General features: G+C 52.3%; 1 protein-coding gene across 1 annotated transcript in view; it reads left to right on the plus strand.

Moving 5' to 3' along the window:
- XRCC4 (X-ray repair cross complementing 4) overlaps positions 1 to 16766 on the plus strand; it is a 57001-nt gene that overhangs the window by 16318 nt on the left and 23917 nt on the right. The window contains exons 4-7 of the mRNA XM_032949555.2: positions 1596 to 1762; positions 3485 to 3637; positions 4802 to 4980; positions 11636 to 11822. Coding sequence (XP_032805446.2) covers positions 1596 to 1762; positions 3485 to 3637; positions 4802 to 4980; positions 11636 to 11822 — 686 coding nt within the window. The remainder of the gene's footprint in view (positions 1 to 1595; positions 1763 to 3484; positions 3638 to 4801; positions 4981 to 11635; positions 11823 to 16766) is intronic.

Genomic DNA, 16766 nt, shown 5'->3' on the forward strand with positions numbered 1-16766 from the left:
AACTCCACGTTTTGAAAATTAACCATAATTACTGTCCAGGTGTTTTGAAAACTCTAGAGAACAAAATTATATCAGTTGCTCTTGCATGGTTATGTAAAGGACATTGAAATGATGCAATTGATTTGGTCATTGTTTGCTGACAAAGCTGGATGTTAATTCTGTTTTTTTATTTCTTGTACCGTATGAATGTTTTGTTTATCGTGGCTTTTGTTTAGATTGATCGTAGTGTTGTAACAGAGAAGTTTAGTGTGTTTGCTTCACGTGTGCCTTACAGCTTTCATGTTAACGCGTGTATTTAAAAATGCGCTACGGAAACAAACTTCAATCGACTGATTTTTGTTTGTGCTCACTCACAAACACATACACACGTGCATGCACGCACGTGTGTGTGTTTGTGAGTGAGCTATATGAGGAGCGGTAGTGTCGCGGTTAGCGTGGTGCGCTACGAATCCGGTGGCCCGAGTTCAATTCTCACTCACGGCCAACACCAGTGACGATTATCTGAATCAGTCATGGGCCTCCCCTAGGTCTACTCAGCCTCAAATGAGTACCTGGTGTGATGTGTAAACATCACCACTGGGAGACATAAACGGCCGGGCGTGGTGCTGGCCACCCACCCCCTCGTGTGCCGTACCGGCTTTCATAGGTGCTCGGTAACAGCACTTGCCCCAACAGTCTGTTCAGGCTATATGGGGATATTTCTCTTTATGTCTTTGCTATATAGGGAGATCACACACATACATTTGTTAGGAGGCACGAATGGGCACAGCACAGGCTCGTGGAAGGATGGGTAGTTGTGGTACAGGAGGACCTAGAGCTGAGTGGACTTGGCAACCGCTGACATCAGTGCTATCAAAATTATCTATGGTGGAAAAGGCCCGTGAAAGATTCTACTGGGTGGCTGTTTAGCAGATGCCCTCCAGCAATAATACGAGGCAGAAGAACGGGCGCTCGGAACAATAAGCAGAGCATCAGGCGGCAGATGACCCCTTGACCTGTTCTTGCCAGCAAGCCTTCGACCCTCCACGTGGTCTCAACATGTATCTAGCCCAGTGCGAGCACGTGTGTCAGCGATGTCGCTGCCGGCTTATCGGTGAGCGACTGTCTGACGCCGCAGTGGCGAGATGTTAACTACCTCGCCTGGTATACAGGAGGTCGTGGGTTGGATCCCGACCCTGACGCCTGCTGCTGTATATTTGGAGTTTGCGTGTCTCTTTCCCCATGGGCGTGTGGATTTTTCTTTGGCTCCTCCGGTTTTTCCCTCCACATTCAAAATTAACACGCGTTTAGAGTATTTGGCTGCTACAAATTTGCACGGGATAAGCCACTTCGTTGGGCTGTCATTTGTGGCCAGGTCGCTTGTGATAAAGAGCTGCGTAGCTCAGTGGGCGTCACCTGGTGAAATAATAAAGAAGTGTTTAGTTTATATAATGCGGTAACGAAAGACTTTCGAGGACGAAGCGCTTGTCGGATGGCTGCTATGCGAACCCCGCACGCGACAAAACGCGCGATTTCCCCCCCCCGCCCTCACCGCTGGCTCGTCCGTCTCCCACCCCCCCCCCCCCCCCTTCTCAATCGCACCGCGGCGCCGGCAGTTCGAGCTGGGCACGGTGGAGCTGCGCGAGCTGGACGAGCCGGTGACGTTGGTGCGGCAGCTGCTGGACCGCGGGCTGGAGGGCGGGCGCCGCCTGCGACAGCGCAACGACGAGCTGCACCGCGACAACGAGCGGCTCGCCGCGGAGCGCGGCCGTGCCGTCGAGGAGTACGCGCCAACTCTCGAAACGCCTCCTCCCCCCCCCCCACACACTCCCCCCCCCCACACTCCCCCCACACTCCCCCCCCCCCACACGCGCGTGCGCGCGAGTGACTTCCCCTGCTGCTCGTATCTTGTTTACGCGTGCCCTGAGCCAAATTTAGCGGAATTCCACGTTCCTTTGACGGGGCTGGGTGTATCCATAGGGTTGGCCGCTGTTGATTTTGCCACAAAGTGGTGCCCATTTTATCGACACCCACAGCCAGGGTTTGAAATTCTGACCATGGGCCACTCGCTCATATGCTGAGCCACTGTTATCAACTCTTACTTGCACAAACGTTCACCTCGTTTTTGTAAAAGGTAGATAAGCAAAAGTTTATTTGAATCAATGCATACAATCATTGTTCATGAATTAAATCCTGCATGATGCACCCTTTCCTATCTCTCATCTCACTCAACTCTCCACTCCGCACTCTCCTACCGCTCACCTCTCATCCCACTCTACTCACCTTCTTGCACCCTATCTGCTCCCGCAACCGAGGCGTTCTGTCAAAATCTCGCTCATTGGCAACTTGCTCATTGCCTTAGTGGCAAGTTGCTCGCTGCCTCCTTCCAATTCCCTGCAACTTATTGCCCCGTCGGTGGGTCTCTCATGCACACCGCATCACTGTGTGATCCACAAACTTCAACTCCCAAGTTGCTGCATTGTGAGCGTTGCAACCACGGCGATTTCACCCAGCGCTAAAATAAATAAAATATCCCCAAAAAAGGTTCTGTGATAAGTTCCTCATGTTCTGCACAATGTGCATTTAATAAAATCCCGGTTAACTTTGGAGAGCGAAAAAAATAATGCATATACATTGAAACTTTCCAAGCATAAATTTCACACAGGTGTCTCGTTGTAATATCACAGACGCTGAGCGAATCGTACGATGGAAATTTAATTTGGAGCCCTCTTTCGCTCATATTACCAATTCCCTAAAAATAATAATTTTGGGACAGGGCCCAGGGTTAGGGTGGCGTTTCTACGGTCCAGCCGCTGGCAGCTCGTGACTGTGTTCCCCCCCCCCCCGCCGCCGCACATCATCCATCATCGTTACCGCTGACCGACCAGCCTGGGAGGTTGGAATGACAGCGAAGGCTGAAGGCTGCTGGAATCCCTGCGTGTCACCCCACCAGGCGCACTCCCTATTCATTACGCACCACCTGCGTTGCTGTACAAGGGCCCCGTTTGACGGAACGTCCGAACGAGGGGATGTCGAATTTTGAGCGTTGGTTTTATGTGTTTTTGTATTTTTTTTGCGCAATGTGCGGTGACGTCCGCCGTCGCACAAACGCTCGCGTACGCACGTGAGCGTTTGTGTGTGTCTTTGTGGGGAGCGGCAGTGGAGCGGTTAGCGCACCACGCTACGAAACCGGCGACCCAAGCTCAGCTCCCGTTCACGCCCAACACCAGTGACGGCTATCTGAACCGGTCATGGTCCTCCCCTAGGTCGACTCAGCCTTAAATGAGTAGTTGGTGCGATGTGTAAATGTCGCCACTTGGGAGACAAAGGCGGGCGGGCGGGCGGGCAGGCGGGCATTGCGCTGGCCACCCACCCCCTTCGTGTGCCGTGCCGTCCTTCGTAGGTGCTACTCGCTCACGGCACTTGCCCCAGCAGTCTGCCAATGGTCTTTGCCTTTGTGCGCCTCTGTGCGCCTTTGTGCGTCTTTGTGTTCCGTCCCGTCCAGGCTGAGGGCGTCCGTGAACAACAAGGAGGAGCTGGAGAGGGACCTGTACGGAAAGTTCATCCGCGTCCTCAACGAGAAGAAAGAGAAGATTCGGCGGCTCAAGGATGCCCTGGATAAGCACGCCCCGGCCCAAGTGCCCCCTCCCTGCGCCAGGTCAGTGTCCAGCCAGGGCTCGCCCCCCCGGGGCACAGGTGATTCAGTTTTGTAGGTCAATAAGAAGGAGTATAGTCTGGTCAGGTGATGGGTCAAACCAGGTCAGGGCTTAGCTGGCTGGGTTCCTTCAGCACAGGTAAAACCTCCTGTGATGGTGCATGAGTTTAGTGTCCGAAGATCATATTTTCGCACCTGTTGTAAGGAAGGTAGTAATTGAGAGAAGAACCAAATGTTTTCGTGTTTAGAATTGCTTGCAAGTAACTTTGCAGGCCCTAATATCTCTTCTATTGACATCTGACTTTCTAACACTAAAGTTTCATGTGCGTGTCAAAATAGTAAATGTTGAGTGTGTAATCCACGGTTAGCAAAACTCATTAACAGGACCGGACTGCTGATGAGAATCAGAACTCTAAACCAGTCCAGACATTTCCTGCTGAAACTAAGTGCAAATTAGAATTACGATTTGGATTAATATAGTTTCTCAGGACCCAAATCGGATTGTCACTCAATATATATATTTTTACAATATTCCTTCATCAACGATGTTACAAATATTTCCCTTGCAGAATAGACAGCGAATCTCAGTGGGTTGTTGTCACCTGGTTAAATAAAGAACACTCGAACCAATCAATAGGTAAGGGTCCGTTCACTGCGCCACACACGTTTTTAGTTCAACATCCTTTGGGCCTTGTGGTGGATCAGTCTTTGCCAAGAACGCTTTTTTCAAGCAGGGAAAAATTCTGGATCAATTTGAACTCTTGCAACCTCATCAGCAGAATCCAGAATATAAGGCGCCGCAGGGCAGTGGCCTAAATTGTTGCTTTCTTTAAAGTTACTTTTTTTGCGTGAGGATGCATGCTCAACCCTCGTCTCTCTGTCAATGTATTACCCAAAATCCACGGACACAGCTCAGCTAATGGGTTACACCGGGTCAGTCAAGCAGAGGTGACTTGGTAATCATTGCAAGCCGGTCGGGTTTGGTGAGGTCGCGAGCTGCCCGGGGAATGGCCGTGAGAACCGCTGGCTTATCGCTTCCGTCCCTGCCGTCGCGTCGCGGGCCCCTCTCGTCCGCGAGCGACGGGCGATGCGGTAATCCCGCGGCACGCGCCGACGATGGCGGCGGCGTCCTTCCCACCGGCGCTTCCGTTGCCGTTTTCGTCGAAGCGCCGGCGGCGTTGTTGGTGGCAGCTCTGCGGCCCGGGCGGCGGAGGGCACGGACGAGTCTGACTACGGGGGCAGCACCGACGAAGAGAGGCAGGCTCCGGCTACCGGAACCGCCCCCCCGAAGGCGGCGAAAGCCCCGAGCACCGCGGCCGTAACCCGGCAGGAGGGCGAGCGAAGAGGTGAGTGCTGCTGACAGATGCTCGCTGGTTCCCACGCTTTCTCGCAGCCCCCCGCACCCCCGCACCCCCCCTCCACTTCCCGCTCTACCAAACCTGCGTGCACTTAACGCTCACTCACACTCGAGGCTCTGTAATAAGTGACCAGGCTGTTTGTTCACAGTGTGCGGGTGGGGGGTAGCGGGGGGGGGGCAGTGCAGTACATGATGAGCAGATGTTGGATTGCTGGGGACTGGCAAGTCTAATAGAGGGAGTTTGCTATTTGATTGGGAGAGTCAATAATTGAGGTGGTCTAGTGGCCGGGGGAGTTTATAATGGCCGCATCAGAGCAACCAGTTCGCTCTGCACAGATCCCGGGTTCAGTTCGGAGGCTGAGCTGCGCCTGATTGAACTTGATTTCTCAAGCATATCGGGTTGATGGTCTGTAAGCCTGGGCAATGACTGCACGGATAAGTCTTATTACATATGATTTGTAAATTAAGCCAGCATAATCCAGCTCTGAGAATATATATATTTATTTTTCGTTTAATCTACATGCGGCAAGCACTCTGCTGGGCATATACAAGGTGATGCCCTGAGAGAGAATAACAAGGGCATATCGAAGTGAATTAAGATGCAGTTAACCGATGTCGCGATGCGGTTGCATTCTCGCTGTGCAAACGTTGGATGGAAATAGTTTTCTCTCGTGCCACGACGTCGGATTGCGTGACTGCAATATATTTCGGGGAGAGAGCGCATTTTTCTAAGGAGTCCGTAATTGACGCTGCCTTCACGTGCCGTCGCATTTGGCAGCCGTGCACGCGATGGCGCGACTTGCTGCGTGCGTCTTAATCTGCCCCAAAACTGGGGCCAACAGAGCCCCTCTTCATCACGTGCCGGGGACACGTGGAGATCACGGACTAAAGGGAGACCTTGACCTTGTCAGGAGGCGGCGGGGAGCTTGAGGCTGCGCGGTTCAAACAAAAGAAGAATGCGGCGGCGGAGGCGGCGGAGGCGGCGGAGGCGGCGGAGGCGGCGGAGGCGGCGGAGGCGGCGGAGGCGGCTGCGTTACCGACGACGTGAACTTGCCGCGAAATAGAAAGTCGGTCCACGTTTCCGTCCGCCGCCCACGGGGGATGCGTGACGGCCGGCCGGCTGGTACGTCTCGTCCCGTCGCCTTCCCGCGGTTCAAAAGTGCGCGCACAGGCGGCCCTTTGTTCGTTCGCTTCGGGGGGCGGGACGGGTCCTAGTCCGCTGTCGTGACCCACAGTGAGCTGGTGGAGGTGGGGGGGGTCACGGCTGACAGACTTTTCGGGCGTGAGGGAGTCAGGCAGGGTCAGAGGGAGGTCGACCGGCGGGGGCGTGCGGCATTATTCTTTGGGCGGCAGGAGATTCTTGGAAGGAGAGCGCTATTGAGTGTCTGGGAGGAAGCTATTCGGGAGGTCACGGTGGGAAAAAATGGACAGAGATCAGAGGAGCGATCGGGACACGACGAAGAGAAGCGGCTGATGTGCCCTGAGCCGCGGTTCGCCTTTGTTGAGATTAATCCTCACGCGTCTCAAAAGGAGCCGTCAATTTTTTTTCTGTCCAGCTCTCCTGCAGAAGAACAAAGCGGCGACCTGAATCGTGCGAAGGTCAGCGACGTAAGCAGGGCATTGGAAGAAAAAATCTCCTCCGGCAGGATGATCATTGCACATCGAGCGCAGCAGCGCTTGCTGCTCAGCCCCTGTGGCGGCTAGCGTTCCTTGTTCTCCGACACGAGCGCGTGATAATTGTGGCATTGTAAGCGAGCCCGGATTAAGGTTAAAATGAGGACGGCGTCAGAATGAATTCCCACTCGCATTGTCCTGTTTTCTGTCAGCTCTCAACTATCGCCGTTTTTATTTTTTTTCCTTCCCCCCCCCTCCCATGTAGCGGTCTGTCTGAATAGGGTTTCCTTCCAACTAGCGTGGGGGTGAGTCAAACATTTGGATTAAAACAATTTCTTCTGTTTCCTTCTGTTATTTAAATAATTTTTGTTCTTTTAGACACCCATTTTCCCGTGGCTATAACCCAGAGCTGTGTTTGCTGCATTACCACATTCTTGGATGCCCCTCTTGGGAACAATTCGGTTATTTTCTGTTCCATTGTATCCAGGTTCAAGGTGTATGTATAGACACACACACGCGCGTGCTCATGTTTGTTTTGTTGGGATTATGAGTTCAATTACCCATCTGGGGTGGGGTCTGTGGCCCTCCGCTGCTGGAACAATGCTCGCACGGACAACACATCGCCCTCAGACGGGGTGCAGCTGGCTTCCTTCGCCGGAGCTGCGTGACCCCAATTTTTCCCCATCGCGCGTGTTCTGTGACGACGGGGGGGTGTCACGTAAGCGCTACGAAAAACAACGCCAAGCAAAATCGCACGGACACCGCCCGTGTCTCCTCCACCACTGCTTGTCGCAGCCTCTGAAAATCGTCCACAGCAATTTATTTGAACGTGAAAGTTAGCATTTTCGTCTTTTTTTTGTTTTCCATCTACATATCTGTCTATCGCTGGCTCTGTCTCACTCGCCTCGATGTATGAAGTTGCGCCAACCGCGGCGTTTGCAGACTTTTACGGACGTATTTGCTCCTTTTCCGCGTTTTTATGCCGCTAATTTATACCACAGAAAATATACCGCAAACGGCATTGCCAGTCGTCCCTGCTGCCGAATTCGTCCACCGCGTTGCAGTGCGGCGTGGGGCGACGGGCCCACCTGTGTTTTGCGTTCACACGCGAAAAGGGGGAGGAGGGGTGAGGAGGGGGGGGGAAGTGTCTAAAAAAAATATCCCACAACCGCCCTGGAGGTTTGTACATCCCAGCGGACGTCAGCAAAAAAAAATATTCCGCTTGTTTTTTTTTAACTCACTTGCTCACGGCGAGGAGGGGAAAGAGGAACGTTCTCCCCGGGGATTAATTAAACAAATAAAAAGTACGTTTCTAATTGTTTACCTAGATTTTTTTTTTCAGACTGACAAATGGGAACGTCGGTCGGGGGGAGCCTTTGCCACTGTTCACGCTTGGCCCGCGGTGCCCGAACGTTTCCGCGGAAAGCGAAAACAACAATGATTCCGCAGACGGGTCAGGATGCGCTTGCCAAGGCTGGTGCGCCCAACAATAGACGTTGCCGCAAATGATTTGATGAACTCTTCTCTCACTTGGCTATCCCGAGGTCGTTGCCGGCGACACTTCGGCCTAATTTACTGCCGTGTTGTTTCTCTATTTTTATTTACGGAATCGCCCCTGGCAACCGATTTTCCCCTCTCTGTTGTTTTATTATTATTAGTTGCCTTTTAAATGATCGTAGTATAAATATTTTTTGTTACATCTGGTATTTAATTACTGGAAATATCCGGGGGGGGGGGGGTCGAAGGTCAGAGAGAAGAGGTTCCGCTCGCCGGCAGCCGGCGGGGTCCCACGTAAGCCATCGCGGTGCGGGTGAAACTACCCCCCCACCCCCCCCCCCCCCACTCGCGTCTGGGATATCCTCCCGCTTCTCTGTCTTCCTGCTCCTTACACCCCCCTTCATTCACCCCCGACCCAGCCCCCTGCCCCCCCACCCCCGTGCCGTGCTGTGAAAATTAACGCCGCAGTGCAGAAATACAACAATAGTCCCTTTTCTTCCCCAGATTCCCCGCGGCTCGCTCAAGGCTCATTTTCCGCACCCTCGCTTCTTCTCCAGAGGGACGTTTTTCACTTGGGGGGGGGGAGGGGGGGAGATTGATTTATGATTTATTTTTGTGTGTCTTTTTGCATTACCCGCAAGAACTGTCCCCAAGTGAAGTGTCCGTAAATGTTAGTTGGCATGCGATGGCGTGTCTATCGGAATCGTTTGTTATTACCCTCGCGATGCGTGGATTGAATCGCCCGTGCGTGAGAGTCGATCATTTGATATTCCTGAACAGCGGTTTGCTGGATATACTAAACTAAAACTAAACCATTTTTTTTCGTTTACCAGGTAAGGCCCACTGAGCTATATAGCTGTTTTTTCAGAAGCGACTTGGCCACAAGTGATAGCACAACGAAGTGGCTTATCACGTGGGGCGGCATCGAACCCAAGGCGAGGGAGTTAACAACTCACCACCGTGGCACCCATACACGCATACCTCTTGAACAGGCCCAGCTGTGCATATATCTGAGGTTGCGCTCTTGCATCAGAAATTGCCTCTTTTGTGTGTGTGTCCCCCGCCACGCCACCGGTGTAACGTTAGCATGCGTCGCTTATATCAGAACTGTACTCATGCACAGTGTGCTTTTATACAGCTTCTACAGTAGCGGATTAATGCGATCCCCACAGTCGTTAAACGCGGCTGGGTTCATCACAATGTAAAAATAATAATAATCAGTTCTTGAATCACAAACCCCTTAATCGCGTCAATTAATCGAATCGCCGAGGATGAATCGTTGCAGCCCAACAAGATTGGTGTGTTATGAATAATATAATTGTGATGGTTGTTAAAATCGGATATTTCGGATTCATGACGATTATCAAACATTTTGCTGCTGCCAATTTTGTCCTGATGAATCAAAAGCAAACGAACAAAGGAGAAATCGCGAAACAATGCAAAGCGAGACGGTGATAGAGACTCACGAATTGTTCACACGCCCACATAACTGTTAGCGCCAAGTACACTTTAGCGGCACCGTGCAAGTCCTTTTTTTTCCCTGCTTTCCGTGGCGCCTGTTAAACACGTCTTCAAACGCGTCCACCGATAAAAAGTAATAACAGGACCCCATGGCGCAGGGCGCGAGAGCAAGGTGGCCACCTGTGCAGGTGGGCGTCCCGGGGCTCGCGATCGGAACGTCCGACCACCGCACCCGCGGGGACGTCTTTCCGTGGAAGCTGAGCGACGGTTCGCGCGCCCGCTCGCATCCAGCAACGCGTACTCCAGAACGAGCGGGGGAACCTGAGACTTCTCACATTCCACTGGGCCCAGTGCCATAACCACTGACCACGCGCACACTGGCCCAGTGCAATAACCACTGGGCCCAGTGCAATAACCACTGGCCACTCGCACACTGGCCCAGTGCAATAATCACTGGACCAGTACAATAACCACTGGACCAGTACAATAATCACTGACCATGCGCACACTAGCCCACTGCAATAACCACTGGGCCAGTACAATAATCACTAACCATGCGCACACTGGCCCACTGCAATAACCACTGGCCCAGTGCAATAACTACTGACCACTCATACACTGGCCCACTGCAATAACCACTGGGCTAGTTCCCACAATCGTGGGCTCTGTGCGCAGAGCCTCCAGGGAATTCCTGCAGAGAGGAACCCAAGTGCATTGCCCGTCCTCTGCAAAGTGCACTTTAAACGGCCTGTGATGTCATCGTTAACAAAAGTGAGCGGCCGCGTTCCAAAACGACATCTGAAATATCCGCGGTAATATTTTAATTACAATAAACTCGCCTTCTCAGTTGCGTTTAATATGGATGTGAAATTATCCATGGATTGGCATTGATTCCTTTGCTCGTGTATCTTGTACGTAACCGATCCATGGAAACCCTGCTGCCACCCATGGAATCCTACATGATGCACCACATCATCATAGGCCATGATCAGTCCGCTGCTGAATGACGACGGCCTCCCCGAGCAAAGAAAAGATCCCCTCTAGCCCCCCCGCACGAGGCGATCTCGTCGATCCGTGTCCGCGGCGGACACGTCTCTCTCCTGGGGCGTGCTGCCTCCCTTGGCTGCCACTCCGTCGTTATTACCGACCACCGGCAGTGTCGCCCCGATGAAGGTGGGCATCGCTTCTCAGCGTGTTCCACGCTCGATGCAACATTTGTTTAAACTCTCAAGCGGCTCCTGGGACTCGGGGAAATAAACACATCACGAGCACGGGCTGTTTTGTTGTCGCGCAGGTTTTTTTGTTTTGCCCTGCGTTGCTCCCGGGGGGAGGAGGAGGAGGAGGAGGGGTGGGAGTTTCGGTGGCCGCAGTCGGATGAGGGGCAGCCACCAGTGACCCCTAGGACAGGTTTCGCACCATTTTTCTTCTGCCCTTTCCTTCCCTGGGCCCGGCTCTTGATCCCAACGGAGAGCAGACCACCCTGGCTGCGGTGTCACATCTCAATATTTACACATCTAACAGGACCGAAGGAGCGGTGGGTGGGGGGGCCGTTTGGCGGACGAGAGAGGAAAAACAAAAATTAAAACGAACGCGCCACATGGCTTAGAGGATTCACAAGCTGCCGTTGTGCATCTGTGCGATGGCAATTAAAAGAGCGACACGCGTGCCCCGTGGCCAGCGCTCGACCCATACCTCCGCCCGCCCCTGTGTCTGTGTGAGGCCCGAGACACACACGTGTGTGTTCCACGTGCGTGCGTGCATGCGTGCGTGCATGCGCGCGTGCGTGCGTGCGTGTGCGCGCGCAAGCCCGAGCATCCCGTGCCCTTGTGTGAACGACGGACGGGGGCGGGGGAAAGCGCGCTTGGCAGGTCATCGCGTAATTCTGCAAGTCGTTGGACGCGATGAGTCAAAAAAAATTTTCTGCGTTAATCTTTCCGCGAACTTCGCCCACGCCTTTCACCTCAGGGGGCGTCATCCCAGGACGCTCCGTTCTCTCCACCGCCTTCGTCTTTGACGAGGTGACCCCTCGTCACTCGCTCCGATCGAGCTCTTGTCGCTTCTGTCCTCCGCAGGTGCCGTCACGGCTTTTGACCCGTACGACGACGACGACGACGATGGCGCCAGCGTCGGCGGAATGGACGCCGGCGCGGGCCCTACCAGGAGGCAGCGCAAGCGACGGGGCCATCAGCAGGTGACGGCGACGGAGACGCCGGCAGCGGCGGTGCTGCCGCCGCCCGCCAAAGCCAAGCCGGCCAATGAGTACGTAGAGGAATGCGTCCGTGCGTTCCCGTGCGTGCGGTCTGCTCAGGCCTTGAGCAAGATGGGGAGGCGGGGGGAGGAGTGGGAAGAGCGCGCAGTGAAATAAAATAAGACTCGCGAAGCAACCCACTCGAGATGTTCTCTCTCTCTCTCTCTCCGTCCCACGTGATGGTCCCTTGGCATCCTCCTGTTGGGCTCCGGTCGTTCTGCTCCTGGGGATGCGATCGCCGGGAGCGCAAGTTGGGTCCGACGCACCTGGCACGATTTATGTTTTCCAGCGTCTGCCCACGGCGCGACGCCCCTAATAAGCTGGCCCACGTTACGAGGCCACTCCTTTCATACTGGCTCCTCGTCCCAACACAAACAGCGGCGAAAGCATCTCGTTTTCCTCCATCTCTCTCTCTCTATCGTGTTTACCGTTACCCAGATTTTGTGCTGAGCATGCAGCTGACGACAAAAGGTCACCATCTGGCTTTCGTTATTAAATTGTCCGGTATTGAACCTGCTTAATACCGCGTCTCTTCTGTTTATATCGGCCTCCCGTTTTTGTTGTTGTGCTCAAGGCACATCTCACCACCGTGGGTGCCGTGGTGGTGACATGTTAACTACCTCGCCCGGTATAGAGGAGGTCGTGCGTTCGATCCCGACCTGTATATTTCGAGTTTGCGTGTCTCTCTCCCCGTGGTCGCGTGGATTATTCTCCGGGTCCTCCAATTTTTCCCTCTCCACGTTTAGAATCAACGTGCGTTCATAGCATTTGGCCGCGATACATTTCTACACAATAAGCCACTTTGTTGAGCTATCATTTGTGGCTGGGTCGCTTCTGAAAAAGAGTTGTACAGCTCAGTGGGCGGTACTTGGAAAAGATAAATAGTTTAGTTTAAATACTTTAACTTCGCCAGCGAGGGCCCGGGCGCACGTCGGCTGCTGGCAATTTCGACCCGAGGCCTCTTTAACATCGCTTCACTTTGGATTCATTCCATCGCTGCTTTATACATTCAACTTTTTGAGCAAAGTCTGCTTTTTTGTTGTCGCAATATTGTGGGTGACAGATGATGGAGATTCATTAAAGAATTCGGTTTTTGGTTTTCTGCCCCCCCCCCCCCCCCCACACACACGCCAACGCCGACTCTCACCGTGCTGTTGAATAACTTTGAAAGCCAGGTCCTCTTGGCCTGAAGTGTGCTTTTGCGCAAGACCTCGTGGGAACAGGTTTTTAAATCGGTCTGCATTTTTATTTTAAAACACGCACACCCCGTGTGTGTTTATGCTAAGTCATAAACTCGCCCAGAAGCCGGCTGACACAGAGCACGTCCCCCCCCCCCCCCTCCAGCCGACGTGAAATTAACCGTGGCGCTTACGCGGGCGTAAAGCAAACAAGCAAACAACTGAGGGGGGCATGGACCGAGAAGGATTGTGGGAAGAATGTGCTTCCCATTAGTCTGAGGAAACCGCCTCTCCCCCCCCCCCCCGACAACCCCCCCCCCCATTTTCCACATGGCTGCTCGCGAAGCATCGCACACCTGAAAACGGTAAATGAGAAATGACGGCAGATGATTTGCGTTTGCCGATGATGTCCGTTGGACCGGTGATGTCATTTCCAAAGGAAACCCACTTAACGTTCCCGTCTCTTTGAGTCACTGTGAAGGGTAACAGGTGACGACAGGCTGATCGCAGCCTTTGATTTGTCTGAGCTGTCGCAAGTTTCCGATTCTCTACCCCAGCGTTCATGCCGAGGAGCCCCTTGCTTGCATAGAGCCGGCGTGTAGCCCGCTTCTTCCAGGCTGGAGCTAGGCGTTTTATCTTTCTCTCCTAGCCCTTCACCATCCCACTGCTGGGAAAAGGCCTGCCCCACGTGTCTTCCACCCCTCAAGATCTCGTGCCACCTTGACCCTTTGCGCTGCTCCTAATCTTCGGATCTCGTGCCGCGAGATAATGTTCTGTCTTCCTGCGTTGATGTTACCTATTAGATATGCTGCCAAGCTCTAAATGAATTGTTTCACTTTGCAAATTACATTTGTTCTCGTTTTAACTATGGCATTATAATTTATAATCGTTTTATTCCATCTTCGTTCCATTAAAAACCCCCCTGTCCCTTGCTCTTTACCATACTTGAGACCAGGATAATGCCACCTAGATCATTTGCTGGTAAACTACAAGAATCCGTTTTTTTTATCTTCAAACCCACTGGTAATTTTCTCTTCGTTACGTTTTTTCAATTAGCACAATATTCTATCCAAGTACCGTTGATTATCATTCGTGCCAAAGTGTACAGGGTGGCCAAATTGACTACTTGCACACTGGCGCAGTGCAATAACCACTGACCACATACACACTGGCCCAGTGCCTTTACCACTGGTGCCAGTGCAATAACCGCTGACCATGCGTACACTGGCTCAGTGCACTAACCACTGGGCCAGTATAATAACCACTGGGCAGGTTCCCACAATTGTGGACTATGTGCGAAGAGCCACCAGGGAATTCCTGCAGAGAGGGATCCAAGTGCATGGCCCGTCCTCTGCAAAGTGCACTTTAAACGGCCTGTGATGTCATCATTAACAACAGTGAGCGGCCGCGTTCCAAAGCGATGTCCGAAATATCCACGGTAATATTTTAATTGCGATAACCTTGTCCTCTGAGCTGTGTTTAATATGGATGTAAAATGATTCGTGGATTGACATTGATTGCTTTGCTCGTGATGCTCGCATCAAAGTGCGCGTGTGACATTCGATGATTTATCTTGTACGTGACCAATTCTTTAAAACTCTGCTGCCACCACGAATTTCTACATGATGCACCGCATTATCATCAGCCACGAACAATCCACTGCTGGATGAAGGCTCTATCCGAAGCACTCGCCCACCTCCCTAATGAACTCGCGATGCGACAAACTGATTTCTTCGCTGCATTTCCCCAGTGGATGTGCTCTCTGGCCTGGTTCCCTCCCTTGGCTGTCACTCCTTCGTTAGTCTCGACCACTGAACATCGTCTCCTTGCGCTGCCCAAAACCCACTTAGTGCTGTCAGCGGGCAACATGATGTCTCTAATTGCAGCGTGTTCTCTGATATGCGAGTTCCTCTGGCTCTCTCCTGCATCTCTTCACTCTTCTTGTTGCGCTTTTCAGGAAGCTGTTCCAGACGACTCGATTCGCGAATCGAGTTGTCACCCCGATTCGGGACAATCCCTCAATATGCAGAGGAGAATGAATATTTTTTTACATTATCAACAAATACAAACGCGTCCGCCTCTTGCTGAAGCGAATGAATATCAATTAAGACTGCCATCAAAGCTTGTCATCTAGACATGATTGACACCTGCATTTCAATGCATGCTGGGTCAATAGCCAATCGTATGCAAGGGGAAAACATATCTTGTGCACACACTACACACAGACACACGCATACATACACACACAGACACACGCATACACACGCGTACACAAACACACAGAGGTCCCTTTATGCCCCGATGGGACGAACCCTTACACGAGGTCAGGATCGGTTTTCAAAAAAAGCCCGTGTCACGCTCTGCGCGGCTCGGCACTTATTTTGCCCCAAGTTCAGCTCAGGTAAAAAGCGGGGGGCCCAGAGTTATTAGAGCTTTCTTTGCGCTAACAGAAGTTGATGTGTCCGTGCAGCCCAGATGTATAGTAATAATAATAGAAAGAATATACAGCCCTTTGTCAATCCACTGCTGGATGAAGGCCTCCCCACGTTTCGTAGAGTTTGTAGCGGTCATCGGGCCGCGCCTTATCTTTCAGTGTTTAATTTTCAACGACGACACAGAGACACATTATGAACGGGAAGGGGGAGGGGTAACCCGTCCTCCAAAAGGGGCAATGCAATATGCTAGTGATCCCCAGCTGTGGTCCAGAGAGACAGAGACAGACGGTAGGGAGAGGGAGCGATAGCAGAATAGGAAAAACCAGAACGAGGAGGATGAGAAAAAGAAAAAAAATGGATTGTAGACAGAAGTAGAAGAAGGGAGAATATGTCTTGACTTAAAGCTTTCGCGACTGCAGGAATTGATATTCTTCGTGTCTTTCGGTAAAGTCACGTAGATGGGTTCAAAGAAAATAACAAAAACTACGCCGTTTCGATCGCAGGACAGGCAGTCGTCATCAGGTGGAGAAGATGATGACAACCGCCTGTCTTGCCATCGAAACGTCGGAGTTTTTTGTGATTTTCTTTGAACCTATCTACGTGACTTTACCGAAAGACCCAAAAAATAAGGAGAGTGTGTATTTATACTGGAGGAATCCGATGAGCTATAAAGCTCTTTTTCACACATGTCCAGTGTGGGTCACTAAAGCCAGGGGACAGGGCCCTCGGACCAGTTTAGATATCACTCTCACCACTGATGTTATCCTTGGCCGGGAATCGAACTCGGGTCGCCGGGTTCACGGCGCAGTATACTAACCTCTGCACGACCGCTGAACCCCGCCAGCTGTTACACGGCTGCATGTTTAAAAAGCCAAGAATCCCCCAAAAGTTGGAGAGATTACGTTAAAGATGCAACAGTGGGCCCATTGATTGTGCGCGCGCAACGTGCATCTGCGTTGGTGACAGCGACATTTAGACAGCAAACTGCTACCATACCTGGAAACAGGCCGCGGGGGCAGCATGAGAGAAAGGGAGAGAGGGGAAAAAACGTTCAAGAAAAACAAACCTCTGTTCTTCTCGAGTATGTGTTCACTCCCCCCCCAAGCGAAGCCCCCCTTCAGTGTTACAATAAATGCACTGTGTATACATTTCAGCGTGACGCACGGCGTTTAAACAAAAAAAAATTAAACCCAGAGCGCAAAAAAACGAAAGAAAAAAAATCACCAATCGCTGATCGGTCCGCGGAGGCCGCTCACTCGGAGGGGTTGCACGCCGTGCAGACACGACATAATTGTTTCCAGCCTTGGGGGGGGGGGGGGGCAGCCCTTTGTCACCGATGCCC

This window comes from Petromyzon marinus, chromosome 1 (assembly GCF_048934315.1).
Source record: "Petromyzon marinus isolate PM22_M1 ecotype Great Lakes invasive population chromosome 1, UKy_Petmar_22M1.pri1.0, whole genome shotgun sequence".
In the NCBI taxonomy this organism is placed as follows: Eukaryota; Metazoa; Chordata; class Hyperoartia; order Petromyzontiformes; family Petromyzontidae; genus Petromyzon; species Petromyzon marinus.